General features: G+C 57.9%; 8 protein-coding genes across 8 annotated transcripts; 2 read left to right on the top strand and 6 right to left on the bottom strand.

Moving 5' to 3' along the window:
- Window positions 1-1,120: 1,120 nt before the first annotated feature.
- Window positions 1,121-2,023, top strand: CMQ_7698 (chaperone protein; the record flags this gene model as incomplete). Its single annotated transcript, XM_014314703.1, has 1 exon — window positions 1,121-2,023. One exon carries the CDS (start codon window positions 1,121-1,123, stop codon window positions 2,021-2,023), a length of 903 nt encoding a protein of 300 aa, XP_014170178.1.
- Window positions 2,024-2,241: 218 nt separating this feature from the next.
- CMQ_7620 (uncharacterized protein) lies at window positions 2,242-3,135 on the bottom strand (the record flags this gene model as incomplete). Its single annotated transcript, XM_014314625.1, has 1 exon — window positions 2,242-3,135. One exon carries the CDS (start codon window positions 3,133-3,135, stop codon window positions 2,242-2,244), a length of 894 nt encoding a protein of 297 aa, XP_014170100.1.
- Window positions 3,136-3,165: 30 nt separating this feature from the next.
- CMQ_7574 (major facilitator superfamily MFS-1) lies at window positions 3,166-4,446 on the bottom strand (the record flags this gene model as incomplete). The annotated part of the gene is made up of 4 exons (XM_014314579.1): window positions 3,166-3,893; window positions 3,970-4,026; window positions 4,089-4,110; window positions 4,168-4,446. 4 exons carry the CDS (start codon window positions 4,444-4,446, stop codon window positions 3,166-3,168), a joined length of 1,086 nt encoding a protein of 361 aa, XP_014170054.1.
- Window positions 4,447-5,158: 712 nt separating this feature from the next.
- On the bottom strand, window positions 5,159-6,184 carry CMQ_7476 (ubiquitin-conjugating enzyme; the record flags this gene model as incomplete). The annotated part of the gene is made up of 3 exons (XM_014314481.1): window positions 5,159-5,942; window positions 6,001-6,080; window positions 6,155-6,184. 3 exons carry the CDS (start codon window positions 6,182-6,184, stop codon window positions 5,159-5,161), a joined length of 894 nt encoding a protein of 297 aa, XP_014169956.1.
- Window positions 6,185-6,826: 642 nt separating this feature from the next.
- On the top strand, window positions 6,827-8,567 carry CMQ_7642 (mitochondrial outer membrane protein; the record flags this gene model as incomplete). The annotated part of the gene is made up of 3 exons (XM_014314647.1): window positions 6,827-6,853; window positions 6,912-7,197; window positions 7,300-8,567. The coding sequence occupies 3 exons, from the start codon at window positions 6,827-6,829 to the stop codon at window positions 8,565-8,567; spliced, it is 1,581 nt and encodes a 526-aa protein (XP_014170122.1).
- Window positions 8,568-8,720: 153 nt separating this feature from the next.
- Window positions 8,721-9,519, bottom strand: CMQ_7244 (acetyltransferase; the record flags this gene model as incomplete). Its single annotated transcript, XM_014314249.1, has 2 exons — window positions 8,721-9,407; window positions 9,466-9,519. The coding sequence occupies 2 exons, from the start codon at window positions 9,517-9,519 to the stop codon at window positions 8,721-8,723; spliced, it is 741 nt and encodes a 246-aa protein (XP_014169724.1).
- A 467-nt stretch (window positions 9,520-9,986) lies between these two features.
- Window positions 9,987-13,652, bottom strand: CMQ_7631 (uncharacterized protein; the record flags this gene model as incomplete). Its single annotated transcript, XM_014314636.1, has 1 exon — window positions 9,987-13,652. The coding sequence occupies one exon, from the start codon at window positions 13,650-13,652 to the stop codon at window positions 9,987-9,989; it is 3,666 nt and encodes a 1,221-aa protein (XP_014170111.1).
- A 1,941-nt stretch (window positions 13,653-15,593) lies between these two features.
- CMQ_7132 (uncharacterized protein) lies at window positions 15,594-15,921 on the bottom strand (the record flags this gene model as incomplete). Its single annotated transcript, XM_014314137.1, has 2 exons — window positions 15,594-15,824; window positions 15,919-15,921. 2 exons carry the CDS (start codon window positions 15,919-15,921, stop codon window positions 15,594-15,596), a joined length of 234 nt encoding a protein of 77 aa, XP_014169612.1.
- Window positions 15,922-17,674: the final 1,753 nt, after the last annotated feature.

The raw sequence follows: 17,674 nt of genomic DNA, 5'->3' as shown, positions 1-17,674 counted from the left end.
TGACAAAGGGGTATAAAACTGTAGCGAGATCAAAGAATCCGAAATCGGCCTTTCTAATGAGCCGCTCGTCTTTTACTCTTGTCTTTAGGGGGATACTATACTATGGGTGTTGTTCAGAGTCTGGGATTTCTGGTATAGCACATGAACGAACAAGGAAAGCTGTTCACTCGAAGGGAGTCGCCAATTTATTCTGGCTTCCCAATATTCAAATGACCTGAAAGTAAGAACCTTCATCCTGCCATTGAGAAGGTTGTCCTGAGAAGGTAGTCCGAGTAGTATGAATCGTCTGGAAGAAAGGAGACGACTGTTGAAAATGGGGACCAGTATGCAAAACAATAGAGTGCTTCGGGAGAGAAAAGATATTGATGTTCACGAACAGGAGCAAGACAAATAGTCCGCATGACAGACAGTGAACACGGCGAACAGCAGGCATAGTTTCAGACGACACTTCACTCTCTACACAAAAACCGCCGAGACAAAGCCGCACCAGCCTCTGCAAATTATTTGCATCTTTCGTTTCTTCTCCTCTCTTCATATTTTTACCCTCAACCAAAGGAAACCATTTCCTACCAAACTTGACCAGTTTCCTTCAGCAGAGCATCATCATCACGAGACTATCATCACGATCGTGAATATCATCTACCATTTATTTATTACGGTCTCATTACTAGACCTCCATCGAAATCCACATCGACTTCTGTCAATCTCTGTCAACCTCTACTAAGCTTCACCAAGCCTCTACCAAGCTCTCTACATCCTTGATTAGGATATCTATCATCAAAACTACTCTCTACTACCATCCCCATCTCTACTATCATCTCCATCTCCATCTCTATCTCTACATCATACTCCTTATATTTTCTATTTATCCATCCATCTCTCCTAAACCATTTCTTCATCTTTTATCCATATATCATCGACACTGTACTCGATATCTCGATATTCTCGATCATATTCATCGTACTTGTCATATTCGGCATCTATATACCATATACTCTATTCCATCCATCTTCCAGCCAACTATTATCGAATCTCTCATACCTCGATTCTCTTGATCTCAACTTCGATCTTCCAGTCCAATCCATCATCACAAACTCTTCATCGAAACCATATATACGCCATGTCTTTCAACAACGAACAGACCTTTTCCCTGCCCAGGGTCAACAGAATCCCGCAGCGGATCTACACCGGCTGCACCGGCGAGCAGGCAAGGAGCACCACCAACGGCAGCAGAGCCCTGCGCCGAGCCTGCCCGCGCATCGCGGACGAGACGGCCAGCACCTGGACTCGGGTCCTGCGGCCATCGCTGCAACTCTTCTCCGTCATCTTCGCCCTCGTCTTCATCATCGGCGGCCTCTTCTTGGTGCTCTGGGCGCTCTTTGCGAGCTCGGCATCCACATCCGCACACACAAACACAAACACACCTGAATCTGCTGGTCTGCTGGTGCCCACGGCATCCATGTCGCCGTACGAGAAGCTTGGGCTGCCCCAGCTGGAGAATTTTGGCAGCAACGCACACATTACCGACACAGAAATCCGGGCGGCGTACCGCAAGGCCGTGCGACACTTCCACCCGGACAAGGTCAAGGCGAAAACGAGCGAGCAGCTGCTGGCGGCTGAAGAGCACGTAAGGCTGATCAACGAGGCGTACGAGGAGCTGACGGACCCGTACCGGCGCTGCCTCCTGGACCAGGTCTGGGGGTGCTGGCGGCACCTAGAGAAACAATTGGAGGAGGAGATGCGACAGAGGGAAGAAGAGCAGATGGAGGAGCTGCGGGCAGAGGCGGCGCAGATGCACATGCACCAAGACGATGCCGACGACGGCCAGACAGAGAACCAAGCAGACGATCCCTTCGGTCTGGTCGTCGTCATGTTTGCACAGGTCGCCGCCTACAGAGCCGCCCGCAGTATCCTCTCGCTGCTCGAAGAATTGGACGGCCTTACTGGCGGTTTTGGAAAATATGTCCTGCGAGGCATATCCTATTTGGCCGGCCGACTGCAGAGTCGTATCCGCATAGTTTGAACAACCTGGATCAAACAGCTGAAATGGGCGGAAGCATTGGCGGAAGCAAGGCGAAGAGAGGTAGGAACACGGATGGGAACGGATAAAATCATAGTTGTAGCATAGTAGCATATATGTTTTGAATAGTGCATAGCAGCGTGCTCTGAATTTATGCTGGGATTTTCTGCTTGGAAGCAGTCTAGCTGTGAGTCGTAAAGGCCGTGAATCCCTCTTGGCCGTTATATGGCTCTGCCTGCGTTGACGCCTTCTGGTAAACGAGCCTGTGATTCTGCTGACGAAGTCGACGATGCTGGTGACGGGGTTCGGCCGGTTTTCTGAAGTGATCCCGTCATTTTCCCGTCATCGTCCAAATCACTATCCTCCTCCAGCACGTTGCCTGGAATGGTGCCTGCAGCCCACGTCCGCAGCTGCCGTCCCCCAAAGAAGAGTGCCGGCACCCCCAGACTGGCCACGATCAGCACCTCAGCGTACAGGGCCCAGGCGTTGAGGAAGCCGTGCGTGGCCACCAAGTGCGCAGCCACGTCGCCGCGCAGGAGCAAGGCCGCAGCCAACAACCGCAGTCCGCCGGCTGCGTGGGCTAGACAGGCGCCGGCCCAGTCGGGGAAGCTCTCGATCAGGAGCACGGCCAGCGCGGCCAGTGCCAACAGAAGCCCCAGTGCGGTCAGTTGAGCCGCCACCACGAGCACGCCCCAGTGCATCCCGCTCTCGGCCGCAGCGCCAAACAGGAAGCAGCCGGCAATGGACAGCACAAAGGGCAGCACCATCAGCGGGAGGTTGTGCTCAGCTTCGCGGTGACGCACCTGTTGGGTTCGGAGATGTCGCGTGACGGCCAGCGAAAAGACGCCGCCAAATGGCCCAGCCAGCGCGGCCGCAGCAACACCGGCACCACCCAGGACCACGGCCGGTCCGATGCCTCTCATAGCAAACGACCAGCCCTGCGTCTGCATGACCGCCGATGTCTGCGTTGCCATGGCCTGCTGCACCGTCAGCAGCACCGCGTTGACGGCCGCTGCCCACAGGACGACCGGCAACAGAGCCGTGCGTAGGATGTCGACGACAGAAGTACTTGATCGGTGCCATTCAGACCGGAAGGGTGCGGCTAGCACCCCCATGTCCGTCCAGAGTGTTCGCGCTCCGTAGCCTTAGTCGAGTGTCTGTGGCTCGTCTGCGTATCTTGGGCTGCTGCCGCTGCAGACACCACTCAGCTCGGCCGTGGTACGTTGTGTCCACCGTGTCTCCGGCACTAATGCCACCAGCAACAGCCAGGCCACAAAGCCCAGCGCGGCCAGGATGAAGTACATCCAGCGCCAGTCGTAAAAGGCCGCCACGTAGGGCGTCGCTGCACTGATGACGGCCGTGGTCACGGCATGGCAGGCCACCACTGCCACCAGTGCCGTGTGCTGCTGGTGCAGGAAGACGAGGTCGTGGGCGGCCACCAGAGGAACAAGAACGCTGGCTGCGCCGGCACCCACGGCCATAACGGCGCGTGCAGCCACATGTTGCACAAATGGCGACAGGACCGGCGAGTAACTGCTGAGGCCTGCCCACAGAGCTCCGGCCCACGTGCAGGCGCCTGCCAGAAGCAGCACTGGCCGCCGGCCCACGGCCACCGACAGTGGCACCAAGACGTAGCCGGCAACAGCTGCCACAAACAGCGGCACCGTGGCTAGGAGCGCCATCTGGCTGGTCGCCGGCAGCACCGTGCCTGTTGGCAGTAGCACATCTACTGGCGAGTCGATCTGGGACACCAAGGCTGCAGCCGTGACGGTGGTGGCGTTCGTCTGGCGGATGGCATGTGGGTCGACACCGGCGTACTCGAGTGCGAAGATGGGCAGCAACAGACTGCCAATAGCAGACTCGCCAGCCACAGCTATAGAGCCGGCTGCCCGAAAAGGCTGTCAGCATCGTGGAAAAAAGAAATAGACAGCGAGCATGAGAGAGCCTACCAAAACAGACGGCACCAATGGCAGCCCACTTGCGTCGGAACGAGAGGTTCAGGGGATCTGGAGGCTCGGGTCAGCAGGCGTGAGGCCGCAAAGGAGCAGTGGTAGTCCATCTTGCTCACCAACAGGATGGGCTGATGGGGTCTGCTTGCATGTCAGTGTCCGTCGACGCAGAAGTCTGGCACCAGCACGAGCACGTACCGGAATCAGGCGCAACCGGCCGTGATCATACAGTCTAGTCGTGCCCATAGGCAGTCTCTTGCGCTTCTGCGAGCGTCTCAGCTCGGCCACGGCTGCCGACTGCTTCGACGACCGCTCAACTGCCTCGATAAAGCGGTGGTAGTCCTCGCTGGCTTCCTGGAGTGCCGTGTCCCTTTCGTGTGCATCTTCCAGGCCGCCTTCCACCACCTCTTCTCTGGTTGTCGCCACGGCCTGCGTCGACGACTCCAGGTCCCGTAGAGGCCAGCTCCGGTCCATCATTAGGAACGATAAGACGAAAACGCAGAAAGGCAGAGACCAGCTCTGAAGGAGCAGCTGCGCCGTGCAGATCAACCACACGAATGATCACACGAAGCTGTGCACCCCATGAAGGGACCGCCCTCTGTTTTATGGAGTCGGCCAAAGCCATTTACCAACAGCAGGGGGTCGTCTGAACGTCAAAGTTTGGCTGTAGGGGCTTGTCTGCGATCATGGCTGTCCTTTTGCGTTTCGAAAAGCCAACCGTGAAATAAATACAGGTAAATCAGAGCCGCGACTGCCTATTAGACGCAATGGCAATTTCGTCTCTTGCTCTTTCCCTCCCTGTTCTCGGTTTCCTCTTCCCGGCTTTCCGGATTTCCCGCACGCTTCTGTGTAGCGGTTCGGAATTTTCCAGAGGAGTCAACCTGCCCAACATTTCCTCTCCTGAAACATATCTGTACCTGTCAACAGAGACTCGGGGCGTCGCACGACCAACACCGCCTCCGTCTGAGCGCTCGTTACCGCGCACGATGCGACATGCTGCCATGTTGTGCTAGCAGAGACTCGGCCTGGCCAAGAAATCAGCTTGTTTAATAGATCGCTAATGCTACCAAGAAAAAGAGAAAGAGACAGGAGACACAAGAGACACACAGACAAATACAGGATAGAATTGAATACGCCCAAGCAATCGAATTTCCTTCCGTCTCGACCCACCCCAACCTGTCGTCGTCACCTAATTACTCCTCTGCTGGTCGCCTCCCAGTAACCGGGCGAGCAGCACGTAGACGAACACGGCTCCGCCCACGAGGTAGAACTTGTTTCGGGCCAGCCAGCCCTGTCCAGCACCACGGCCTTGCCGCACGGCATCGACCACGGCCTGCGCCTGTGTGCCGCTGCCCCCGACGCCGCCAGCGCCACCTGCCGAAGCCATGCCGAGCTGAGGGCGGCAAGCGGCACCGCCGGCCAGCGAGGCCGACGACCCTGGCGACGATCCACCGGCGACGACAGCTGGCCCTGGTGGTGGAGCTATGCGGGCGCCGGTGGTGGCATCGATGCGGTGTGTCTTGATCCAGGCCCAGTTCTCCTGGTCGACTTCGGGCCATTCGCCGCGGAACTTGGCGCCGCCGTCGCCCGACTTGAGGTTGCCCTTCTGTGCGGGGCCGCCGGATCGAGCCTGGGATCCGCCGCAGGTCGAGTTCCACCAGCGCGAGCGAGCAGCGTGAAACTTGCGCTCGGCCTCGGTTGCCGACACGGACCCGGTGGTCATCTCCTCTGACGTCATGAAGGACAGCAGCCCGATCAGGATGGTCGACACCTCCCATGCCGGGTTGAAGGAGCGCGGGTGGAAGTCGGAGATAGAGAGGCAGAGCCGTGTGGACGGCTGGAACCGGCCCGAAGGCGTGTGCATGCGGATCGCCGGCGGGGCAAACGGGTAATCGGGGGGGAACATGAGCGTGCCCCAGTACTGGCCGCCATGGTACGGCGTGTCTTCGGGGCCGGTGATGATGTAGTGCCACCTGTGGGAGAGTTAGCAAGTGTCGTAGAGGAGCGACCGAGGGGTCCAGGGGACCGTACTCAAGAATGTTGCTGTCGGATGGATGTGCCGTGATGTATGGTGGTGGGTTCTCCGAGATGGTCTTGTATTCGCGCGTCAACTGTGCGAGGAAGCGAATTAGCAGATCCGTCTTTTGCGGCTGTTTTGTTTCGATGACCGACAGCCTCCACTCACACGCTTCTGGGCAGCTCGGCTGGCAGCCATGTCTGTGTCTGTTGTGGTGATGTAGTGGGCGATGTAGGGCCGCGAGCAGCGGTGATGACGACAGGCTGAGCGGCCAGATAAGGAATGGCAAAGAGGCACGAGACCAGCGCCGAAGAATGGCGGCGGCGCAGGAAGAAAACGAGTCGGTCGGCCCCGTAGAGTGCTGTCGAGCAGGGGAATCAAGCGAGCAGCGAGACGGCAAGTGGTCGGAAGAGCAATGTGCAGAACGGGGGCTGAAGAGTGAAAAGGGGAATTGGTAGGATAGGAATACTAGCGAGTCCAGAGGGAGGGCCGGATTGCCTGGGATTGGCCTTTTGACAGACGGGAGAACACGAAATCAGAAGGCGGCAGTGCTGGTGGTCGCCACCGATGACTAAGCACCAGCCACATGAATCGCTTATCAGCCACAAAGCTGTGGACCCTGGCTGCCCACTGCGCTTTATTCTCTAATTTTTCTGCCCACAGCTCCATTCGCTCAGCTCATCGACGGCTCTGACGGCGCGCGAAAGAGGAAGAAGCCGGATTCTGCCCACCACCACCCGTGATTGACGACCACGACCACGACCACGACCCCTCTTCTCCCCACAACGTCCGCCCATTGAGACTTCGCAGACGGCCAGGCCTGCAGTCTGCATTGCTGCCATGGCGTCTCGCGGCCCAGAAAGCGAAGTAGGTCTCCTTCTTGGCTGCCAAAGGACGAGGAGCTGACGGACGGTGTCATTAGCAGCTCAATCGAGACACCAACTCGTTGCGCAAGGAGGCGCGCACGAAGAAGGAGCTCCGGCTGGTAGAGGAAGACAGCGCACGGCGGCGGTCGCTGGCGACGATGGCAGAACACCTGATGCAGCCAGCGACGGTGCACTCCCTAGAGGTTCACGGGGCCCGCAACACGCGGCGGTCATTTTTGGACCCGGTCCTGCAGCCGCTCGTGGACTCGGGCCGCAATGTGGGAACGACGCTGGGGGACGTGCTGACGGAGGTGCAAGAGGCCGTGAGCAAGCTGGAGCGATTTGGTGGGTGTCTCTTTTTTCTTTTTTTTTTTTTCTTTCTTCTTTCTTCTTTCTTCTTTCTTTCTTTCTTTTTTCTTTTTTTCCCCCCGTCCACTAACAGGATAGACATCTTCAAGCCGGCTCCCACGGTGCACCTGTCGGACGCGCGAGCCCGTGATCCCCAGGCCGCGGCCACGGACCTGGACATTGCCATCCGGGTGGCTGAGCAGCCGCGGTTCCGGCTCAACACCGGCACAGACCTGGGCAACACCGAGGGTTCAGCCTACGGCAACCTGCTGTGGCGCAATATGTTTGGCGGTGCCGAGACACTCTCGCTCAGCGCGCGGGCTGGCACGCGCACGCGCTCGGCCTACAGCGCGGCGTTGTCGGCGCCGCTGGCCAGCAACCCGGATCTGGTCGTCACGCTCGAGGGTCTCGCCTCGGCCACCCAGAAGCCGTGGGCCAGCCACGAGGAGGCCCTGCATGGCGGTTCCCTGCGTCTCGGCTGGCGCTCGGCCGCCGGCCATGTCCATAGCTTCGCCTACTCGTCCACATGGCGCCAGGTTACCGGGCTTGCCGGCACCAGTGCTTCTCCGTCTGTCCGCGCCGACGGCGGCGACTCGCTCAAGGCTGCCCTCGCCCACACGTTTGTCTGCGACCGTCGCGACAGCCCGCTGCTGCCCCAACAGGGCTATCTCGTCCGCACGGCCGCCGAGCTCGCCGGTTGGGGTCCTCTCGGCGGCGATGTCTCCTTTGCCAAGGCCGAGGCCGAGCTGTCCGGCGCCTTGCCCGTGTCGTTGCCATTTTCGTCTTCGTCTTCGTCTTTGTCTTTTCCTTCCCCCTCGGGCATCTCCGTTGGAGCCGGTCTTCGCGCTGGCCTCATGTACCCCCTCCCCTTTGGCTACAAAGTCCTTTCCGGCACTGCCGCGCCCAGCCGCATCAACGATCGCTTTCTGCTTGGCGGCCCGTCCGACGTGCGCGGCTTCAAGATCGGCGGCCTCGGCCCTCACGATGGTGCTGATGCTGTCGGTGGTGATGTCTTTGCTGCTGGCGGCATCAACGCCCTGCTGCCCGTCACGCGTGCTGGCGCCGCCTCGCCGCTGCGCCTGCAGCTCTTCGCCAACAGTGGCTGCCTCGTCGCCCTGCGCCACCGCAAGACCAAGACGCCCGACGAAGGTCCGCCGGCGCTGCACTCGGATGCCGTCGCCCGCAGCGTCGTCGCCGCCGTTCAGGACCTCGCCAATGGCCTCCCCAGCACGGCTGTCGGCTTCGGCCTTGTGTACGCACATCCTGTCGCCCGCTTCGAGCTCAACTTCAGCCTCCCGCTCGTGCTGCGCCGTGGCGAGGAGAGCCGCAAGGGCCTACAGGTCGGCGTGGGCATCAACTTTCTGTAGGGGAATAGAAGAAAAGAACAGAGCTGTACGCTAAGGAACCCGGAGGGAAGGAGCAGAAGACGGCGTCCTGCACGTGATCTCTGCGTACATACAATGTATACATCCATTACTGTGACATTTCTGCTGCTTCTGCTTCCACTTCCACCGTGTCCCTCATTCCTTCAGATCCCGCACCATCCACACGCTGCCCTCGGCCTCGCCGCCCAGCTCCACGCGGAAGCCGCACTTCTCGTAAAACGCCACGACCCGCGTGTTCTCGCCCGAGATGCCAATGTGCACGCCACGCGCCCCAGCTGCCACCACGGACGCGACAAAGGTCTCGATCAGCCGCCGCCCCCAACCGTCGCCCTGTGCCGCCGGCAGCAGGTTGATGTGCATTGTGGCGCGGTAGTCAGGGCCGGCCACGAGTGCCCGCTTGGCCGCCGTGTGGGCGCTATCGAGGAGAAGCCAGCGCGGACTGAAGAGAAACTGCTTCAGACAGGTCTCGTTGACCCGGTCGCCGTCGACAGCAGTCGACACATCCAGCGTCCACGGCTCCAGCTGGTCGATCTGTGCTGGCGCCTCGCCTACGTCGACGCGTGCCTGTGCCACAAAGGCCGGGTCAATGTCGACAGCCTCATCCTCGTGACCGCTCACCACGTTGACATATCTCCCATACGCTGCCGCCATCGCCTGCACATCCGCACAGCCGATCACATAACCCACCGCCAGGCCGCTGCCGTCGTCCAGCACAAAACAGTGCTGCGGCGTCACCACCGGAAACGGGTGCGTCCACAGATACGGCGCCAGCCGCGTCGCCACCTTCGACCTGTCCAGTGACGGCGGCAATGTCGCTCGGCACTGTGCGTCGCACTGTTACTACCCGGCTTTGTCTCCTGCTACTCTGTAAGGAACTCACAATGTGCGCTGCAGCAGCCCAGTCGCTCGGCTTGTACGGACGGATAAAAGCCATCGTGGCCGGTTGACTTGTTGTTATCTCGTATTGGGATATATGTACTGTAGTGGGGGTAGCAGAGAGAAAGGATCGGCAAAGTTAGGTCACACGCAAAAACGTGAAAAGACAATATTAAACTGAACTATGGCGGCCACGAGGCCCTAATGACACCCAAACGTAGTACTCTAGATTCCACCCGTTTTGCGTGTCTCCCCTTTTCGCCTATTGATACTCAACGCCATTTGAACCGTCCGTCTTTGCAATTAATGAATTCGAAATCGAAATATTGAAAAGAACACCCCAGATCATCAACAGAAACAGGTACAGAGAGAGTTGCCAGTCCGTCACTGGCTATCGGGTATGGGGAGAATCCATGTTATACAGGTGGGGGAAAACTGGTATCACAACCTCGCTCGCTCTGAAAACTAAAGAGCTCGAGAAAAATAAAGAAACAAAAGCAGCGAGAATGGAAAAGGGAAAAGGCATTAGATCATTCCCCCGGGAAGATCCATTCGCAAAGGTGGCGCGCCGGCTTCCACCGTCCGATAATGCTTGACGCTGGCATCCGACGCCTGCTTGCGAAGCGGCCGCTGCGGCGCCATGTTGTTCTCCTCGTCGCTCGACGATCCGTACTGCTGGCTCGGTCCACCCGACACATTGCCACTTGCCGAAGCCTCGAACGGTAGCTGTGACGTGCTGGCAGACGACATCTCGGCCGAACCCTCATCCCATCCTCGCCGTCTCATAAAAACGCCCAAGCCGCCCTGCTTTCGCGAGTCTGACTGCTTCCGCAGCGGATTAATCGGCGGCAGTGGTGGCGCAAAGCCTGCTGGTGCTGCGTTGCTGCCGGCTCGCGTCCTCGATCCGCTGCGCGACCGGCTCCCACCGTTGATTTCCGGGGCGGACGCGCTCTGCGGCAGGCTCATTGTCGGCACCCGTCCAGTGCTTCCAAGAAAGGTCGGCTCCGAAATCTCGCTCTTCTTAACCACCTTTCTCTTCGTCTCGTTGCCCGACGGCTGTGGCGCAGCACGGAGCATCCGCGACCCTGCTGTCGTCGGCGTCGTCATGCCCGAAGCCCCAGGGCTGTCTGTGCCACTCCCGGGATAGTATGGCGACGAGGGCGCGCCCATCGGCGATTTCTGTATCGGGCCTCCGGTATATGTCTGCGGTGGCATGTGAGGCGAGTGTCGGATGTCTGTTCCCGGAAGCCCGGGAGACCGAGCCGCACCAGCACTGCGAGGAGCCCCCAGATGCTGGCCTCCCTGCTGGTGGCTGTCCATTGCCGCCACTGGAGCCCGCAGCCGAGGCGGAATCGGGCGTGTGCGCATGTCCCCGCCGTTGCTCGTCTCTGACCCACTGCGGTTCCGCTCCGTGTAGTAGATAGGAGGCGCCTTCTGGTCCTGGCTGCTGTGCAGTACCCGACGCTCCTGTGGTGGTGATTGCTTGCTCGACGAGAAGCCTGCACTGGCCTCAGTTGCCCCGTCTTCGCTGTGCCGTCCGGCCGTCTCGGCCTCCTTCTGCTTCTGTAGCTGACGCCTGGCATTCCGGAATGCTAGAAGGCCCGGATGAACTGAAGCTTCGTCCGCTGTCGGCGCCGCCGTCGTACCTTCACCTTCTTCTGCATTGGTACTTGTGTCGCCAGACGGCACCGGTGCCGAGCTGAATTCGCTCGACTCTTTCCGCGGACGTCTATCGTCCATGTCCGACGCAAACGTAGCTACCGCTGCAGGCGGGAGACGAGCGGAGGATGGAGGCGATGGTATCTCGTCAAACGACTGTCTGGAAGGGCTGGGCGTCGTACTCATCGTCGCTGCACCGAGTCCGAGAAGCTTCAACGTCTTGGGATGCGAGGCCTCGCGGGTCCGTTCCATCAGCGATCCACGGCTCGACTTGCCTCTCAGAATCCCGAGAGGGTTTGACTTCGCAGATGGCAGAGGCACGCCTGCTGGCTCTGTGGGCGCCAAGAGAGGCGACGACACATGACTGCCGTCTGCTTCAGCATACGTCGTCAGCCTCTCCTGCACTCGTCGTCTGGCGTTGGCCAGCTGGTTGGCAAAGTCGTCCTCGTCATCCTTTTTGTCCTGCTCCTTCGCCTCCGCCTGCGGCGTCGGCGGGACTGGTGATGTCGGTGCCGGAAATGGATTCGCACCTCTGTGGCTCGCGCCGTTCCACTCTCGGGAACCACCAGAGCCCGTCTGGTCGTCGGCACCAGACGGGTCGTAGTTGTTTGACTGGGGCGCCAAAGTGCTGTACACCGATGAGGCGTTGCTAGTCGTGCGCAAGTGCTGGCGAACAAGGCCGCTCAGCCCTGTGCCGGGGCCCAGTGTCGGCGAGTCTTCTGCAGCATTTTCAGCAGGGGCAGAGACGACAATGTCTCTGCCAGCGATATCCACAGACTCTTCAACGGCTGCCGTAGTAGAGGCGACCGCTGGCATGGCTGGCTGCCTAAATGCCGGGTGGTCTTGGTCCGATGGCCTCTGCACTGATATCGGGATCGGCACATGTGCACCACTCTGCTTCAGTGCCAGCCTTGCCGACCGCAAGTTCTCGTCATCGGCGTCAAAGAGGAACGACTTTGCCCTCTCCTTGACACTGGGGCCCAACGGTCCTAGCACAGGTGTGACACCAGGAGCTGCCGGCACCTGCGAGTTCCTCTGGTCGCCATGGTGTGCGACGGAAGATGAACGCGATGAGATGCCCGTACTGCGAGATGCATTCGACTCGCTACGGAAAGGCTCACTGGGCGACTCACGGCCTTGTTGCAGCTGCAGTTGTCGTTGTGCAAACCGTGACTCGTCGTACGGAAGAGTTGGCTTCTGGAAAACACCCATAGCCGTGGCCTTTCCGCGATCATTGGGCTGAATGGCAAGATGTAGCTGATCTCCTGAATCGCTGATGGGCGGACTCAACGGCGGAATCCCAGGGGACCGGCTTCTGGACTCTGCTGAGCCTGATAACGACCTCATATCAGGGCTATCCAGAGGCGTTGTGCTATTGGGAGGAATGGTTGAGGTAGCCGCCGTAGGCGAGCTGGTCGAGCGCAGGTTCGGAGCGCTTCCCTTTGACAGGATCTGTCTTGCAGAGTTGGAGTAATTCAGGGTTCCGGAGAAACCGAAGCCCGTCGGCGAAGGGGACTGTGCAAGGTCAGGCGTCCCTCGACCAAGAGACCGTTTTCCAGTCAAAGTGTCCATTCGGTGTAGTGCGGAGGACTGGTGCTCATGCATATCTTGGTTGAAACCTTGCTCGTAGAGTCGGCGAGTTCGTGTGGCAGCATTTGTGCCAGTCTGAGCGGTCGACTGGGGCCCGTCTTTGCCAGATGTTGTCGCCTGCGAGATAACTGATGTTGCTGCCGTAGAGTTTCGCGCGGCTGACGACGTTGCCGATGAGCTTTCTCTTCGCAGGCCGTACCCTACCGGAGATGGCGAGTCGGAGCGCGGAACAGGAGAAGAATCGTAAGCGTCGGAGGTGGGAAGAGTCGCTGATGTTTCGCCTGGGTCTGTTGCTTCGTCTTTGCTGTCGTCAAAGTCGAGCAGAGCTAGCCGGTCCTTTTCCCGCTGCTTGAACTTTTGGAAAGCTGAGAGGGCCACGTCGTCGTCGTAGAGTGCTCGACCTCCCATCCCACCCCCAGAGCCAGCTTTCGATGACCCTACAGGAATGCGGTAAATCTTCTGGCGGCCACCAAACAGAACATTACCTTCGCCTGGGCGGTTGCGGTTCATCACGCTTCCATTGTTGGAGTCTGTATCGGATATAAACGATTCCGCACGCATGAACGGCGGCGCTCGGATAGATTGGACCTCGGCGATGTCGTCCAGCCCCCTGAAGTTTCCATCCAAGGTTCTCGATTGCCTCTTGGGGTAGAGCACACTATCGTCGCTTGCCTTGCCGATCTTGGTGTTGGGATCGTCCTGTTCTCTCAACATAGAAAACCGGGCAGACAGCCCAGTCATCAGGAGGCTTGTTCGGAAGTTGTCTGATGACGGCAAGGCGTTTTCCAGGCTGAAATCTTCTTTCTTTTCTTCCTCGGGAGTCTTCTTGTTCTTTCGGAATCCCTTAAACGAGGACGACTGCGGCTGTGGTTCCTCGGAAGAAGCCCGTGCGGCAGCACTCGACTCTTCCTTGGTCTTCTTCTTTGTCCGAAACCGATTCATCTTGACGTAGATTCGACTGGCGGAGCTAGAGATGCGAAAGCTCTTTGACAAACCGAAGCACCGCGGGGAGTGGATGGGATATTAGTCGGTGGAAAAAGCTCAGGGCAGTCGGGCCATAGAAAGAAGCTGGTCCAGGCTGCTGTGGTCGGGGAAAGCGATCGTGAGCCGAAGCGACAGACTGACACAAGCCGTGTCGAGAGGAGCCTTACTGAAACGACGTTCTCAGTTGGATTTGCGGCAGTGGGGCTACATAAGAAGCTGGGTATCGTTAATAACTGCGGTGAGCGACGAAAATAACACGCGTAATGAATGTGGAGGGGAAAGTGATGGGCATGTCAGAACATATCAGAAAAAGCGATGTTCAGTCTTCTTTTGAGGCCCTAGCGAAGTGCTGGTGCTTCAACCCAGGACGGTACAAACGGGACAGCATGCATGACATTTCATGAACCTGGGGCGGTCACGGCGCATGGGTTGTAATGAAGTGGGCAGATGGAACCATGTTCTGAATATGCTTGCCACACAAGCCCATCCCGGTCCGATTGGTTCTTTTAGGACGAAACGCATCGGGGGCTTGCAGGACAGGCAGGACTGGAGGCAAACTGGATATCTTACCTCTCGCTCGGGCTGTCTGGTAGTTGCTCGTCCTGCAGGACTGGCAATCCACTGCCAATGTCTCGTTCTCGGTTCTGCTCGCGGCCAAATTGGCGGATCAGAATTGCGGATGCCGTTTGCGTTTGGGTTGCGCAGCGGCAGTAGCAGACAGGGTCGATGTGGCCCTCTCTGCTGCACGTCGAAGGCGTGTGCGGGAGATTAACGATCCAAAACACACAATAAGCGGATTGCGATGTCGTTATCTCGGAAGGAATGTAGCTCTCGGGTTTTGCTTCAGTCCTTTTGTTGGCGATAGATAGGCGCGATCGTATTGGACTGAAATGCTGGGGAAATTGGCTGCGGTCGAAAAGTGACAATCCGAAGAAAGGGAGCGTTTAGCAAAGCCGAGGAAAAGGGAGACGCAGCACACGCTATCTGTTTGACCAAGTCGAAGTCGAAGCAGAAAGGAGCGAAGGTGGCCAGGATACCGCAGGCCGTACGAGGGAGAGAGCAGAATGAGAACAAGATAGAGAAACAGAACAAGTATCCGAGGGGCGCGAGAAGTACAGTAAATCAAATTGAGGGATGGCGCGGGACAGAGCCAGGCATCGTGGGACAGGGGGGGTACTCATAGGGAGTCCGGAGAGCAAGACAAAAGAGGAGTCCCCAAAGACTCGGTCCCGGTCAGAGATACAGGCAGTGGGGAACGCCAAAAGGCAACGGCAGGGCGAATGACAGCGCTCTGATCCGGTGCTTTCGGGCTTTGGAGATTTGGGCGATTTGGGCGACTGCCTCAAAGAGAGTCCAGCCGAAGACGCACCCCTGAAAGCGCTGTGCCTAGAGAGTGGATCAGCGGCACCCCTTTGAGAACAGATACCCCTGACTAGTCTGGCTTTCAAAACGTTTTGATCGGTCCTGGCGGGCGCCATTGGTGTGGGTACTGACAGGGATTGTGGTCCGGTCCCACCTTTCTGGCCGCTTCGATTGGACATATGTCGCGTGGGTTGTGCAAGGGCAGCGTTGTGCTAGAGGCCAGGGGCAGTGAAGAAATGAAAGCCCTGAAGAACAGGTAAGATACATACATATTAGTAGTGCAGGTAAAATTGTTCAGAGGGATGGAATGGGGGCTACGGGTGATTTGGATTGGAGGCGGCTCGTCCCATGTCTTGAGGTGATTTCGCTACTAGGACATATCTTACATTCTAAGTATCTTACGGAGTGAAATATTCTGTCGTCTCCTTGGCCCGGGAAAGAGGAACTGTACTTCATAGGGTCCCGTAGTTCGCAGAGTAGTAGCATCGACCACTCTTCCCGGCAGGGAAGCGCTTTGGGGTGGCAGATCGCCAGGCCTCAGGAGGAGCTGGCGGTTCCCCCGGGCAGAGTCCAGTTTCGGCACTCGTGCTGCATGGCGCCGGCATCGTGCTCGGCGCCCAGCCGCTCGCTGCTCTGGTGATCCACATGAGAGTGTTCCGTCACGAGGGCGAGCTTGTGCAAGGTTCCGCCGCCCGGTTTTGCAGCGAACAGGTGCCACAGGACGGCCTCTTGCAGACGGGTTGTGAGGTTACATCTCCCGGGCACCAGCTGCGAAGGGACATACGAGTACGTCGTATGCAGGAGAGACAATCACAGGAACGTGGCATTTGCAGCAGGAAGCGGAAGGCGCGAATTGGCGTACCATCGCGAATCAGTCGATTATGCTGTGATGACGTCGGCACCTCTACAATTATACCAACTACCTCTGTCCACAATGGCTTGCATCGTAAGTTATCCTCCGATGCATGTCTCCCGCGCATGCACGGCGATTTAAGAATGTCGACGAAAAGAAGAAAAAGGACAAAAAGAGAACACGGAGTACGGTGGTCCTACGGACATCACCAATCTATGGAGGGGGGCTTGCTTGACAGGCAATACGAACATCACGAGGGGGAGAGCGGGGGGATCTCCCTATTCTGAGGACCGGGGCTGGACTGAAACTGCTATATTCGCTTACTACGTATGTATTACTACGGGGCAATTACAGTGGCGTGCTAGCCGGAGTACAGCAGGTAAGGGGGGGAAGGCGGTGTTTTATCTCGCTTCCTTCCCGCCAGCCTCGCTGAAGCCATTGGACGGCATTCTACCACGGAGTACGGAGTACGGACATCGCTCAGCCTGCAGTACTCGTAGTCCTGTGATCGGCGACGCACGTCTAAGGATGCTGTCCAATGGACAGTTTCGCCTCTGTAGCTGACTTGGCCCCCTTTCCAATCCCTAGCTGAATCTCGTTTGCGCCTCATACAGTCTGCCTGTCTTTCTCCCTCATAATGTCATATTGTGATCGCAAGTATCTCGAACTACCATGTACGGGTTCCGAGACACTGCAACAGGATGAGCTCATGCTGTTGATCGTGATACTTCCCTCCAGTGGGAAACACACTTGTGACTAACAAACCTGAGACATGCAGCTCTCTCGACTTGCTTTGCTTGCCTTTTAGGGCTTGGGCAACGGCCAACTGCGCTCCACGTTATCGGCCTTTTTACCATGTAAGACATTTCTGCCCTGGTTTCTTCGTGGACCAGATCCTTTCTAGATTGCACGTCTTGCCCTTGATATGGAGCACGATAATTTAAGTACGAATACGAGTGCTCCCTGGCAGAGCGAGCCGCCAGCCAAGAATGGGGAACCCTACGGCGCCACGGGAAAGCTTCTACTGTAGCACTTGTCTCTAGCACTATCGTCTGGCGCCCGATGGATTAGTCCAGGTCACATTGGTTTGTGCTTCGTACGAGTGTTCTCATGGATGCCGCAAAAGCCGCAAATCAGAGGAGCAGGGCCTCCCTTACAGCGCTGATCACGCACGCGTTTGCAGACGGTGGTGTTTTCTCGTCCGTGTGCTCAGCTGCAACTGTCGCGAGAGTTCATCTTCCGGTCCTTGAGCCTGGCCAAAGCAATCCAGATTTGGCATGCACAGTACAGACAGCGTACGACGTAGGGGTATTAAAAGCTACTCGTGCTGAGCCCGCAGGTATTGTTGCAACACTAATACTTTAGCGCTGCTCTTTACGTTTCTGGTTTTCTTCGGGTCGATTAGCCGTTCCGCGGGCCAATGATAGATGCAGAACTAAACCTAGTGTGACGAGGCCTGCCTGCCGTTCGGTCCTAGGTCACGGTGAGTCAAGCTCCAGGAACGGAGCACCTGAAGTTGGTCGTCGAGATTGAACATAGTATGTAAGGGGGCAGCGATCGGCTGATGAATTCCATGACCTTTCTGCTGTCAGGGAACCTAACCCCCCTATTTAATTATACTTATTTTGTCACGCTCCACCGACAGACGACAGCTGAGGAGAAGGGACGCAGCAAGGCGGCTTACGTGTATGATACGATATGTATTGAAAGCCACCTTATCTTGCGGGCCAATGAGCACGAGTCTTGTGCCTGCCGGCAGAAAGGA

The sequence above is a fragment of the Grosmannia clavigera genome (genome assembly GCF_000143105.1).
Source record: "Grosmannia clavigera kw1407 unplaced genomic scaffold GCSC_173, whole genome shotgun sequence".
Lineage (NCBI taxonomy): Eukaryota > Fungi > Ascomycota > Sordariomycetes > Ophiostomatales > Ophiostomataceae > Leptographium > Leptographium clavigerum.
Note: the sequence above shows the minus strand (reverse complement) of the source record. Positions and strands in the feature narration are given on the sequence as shown.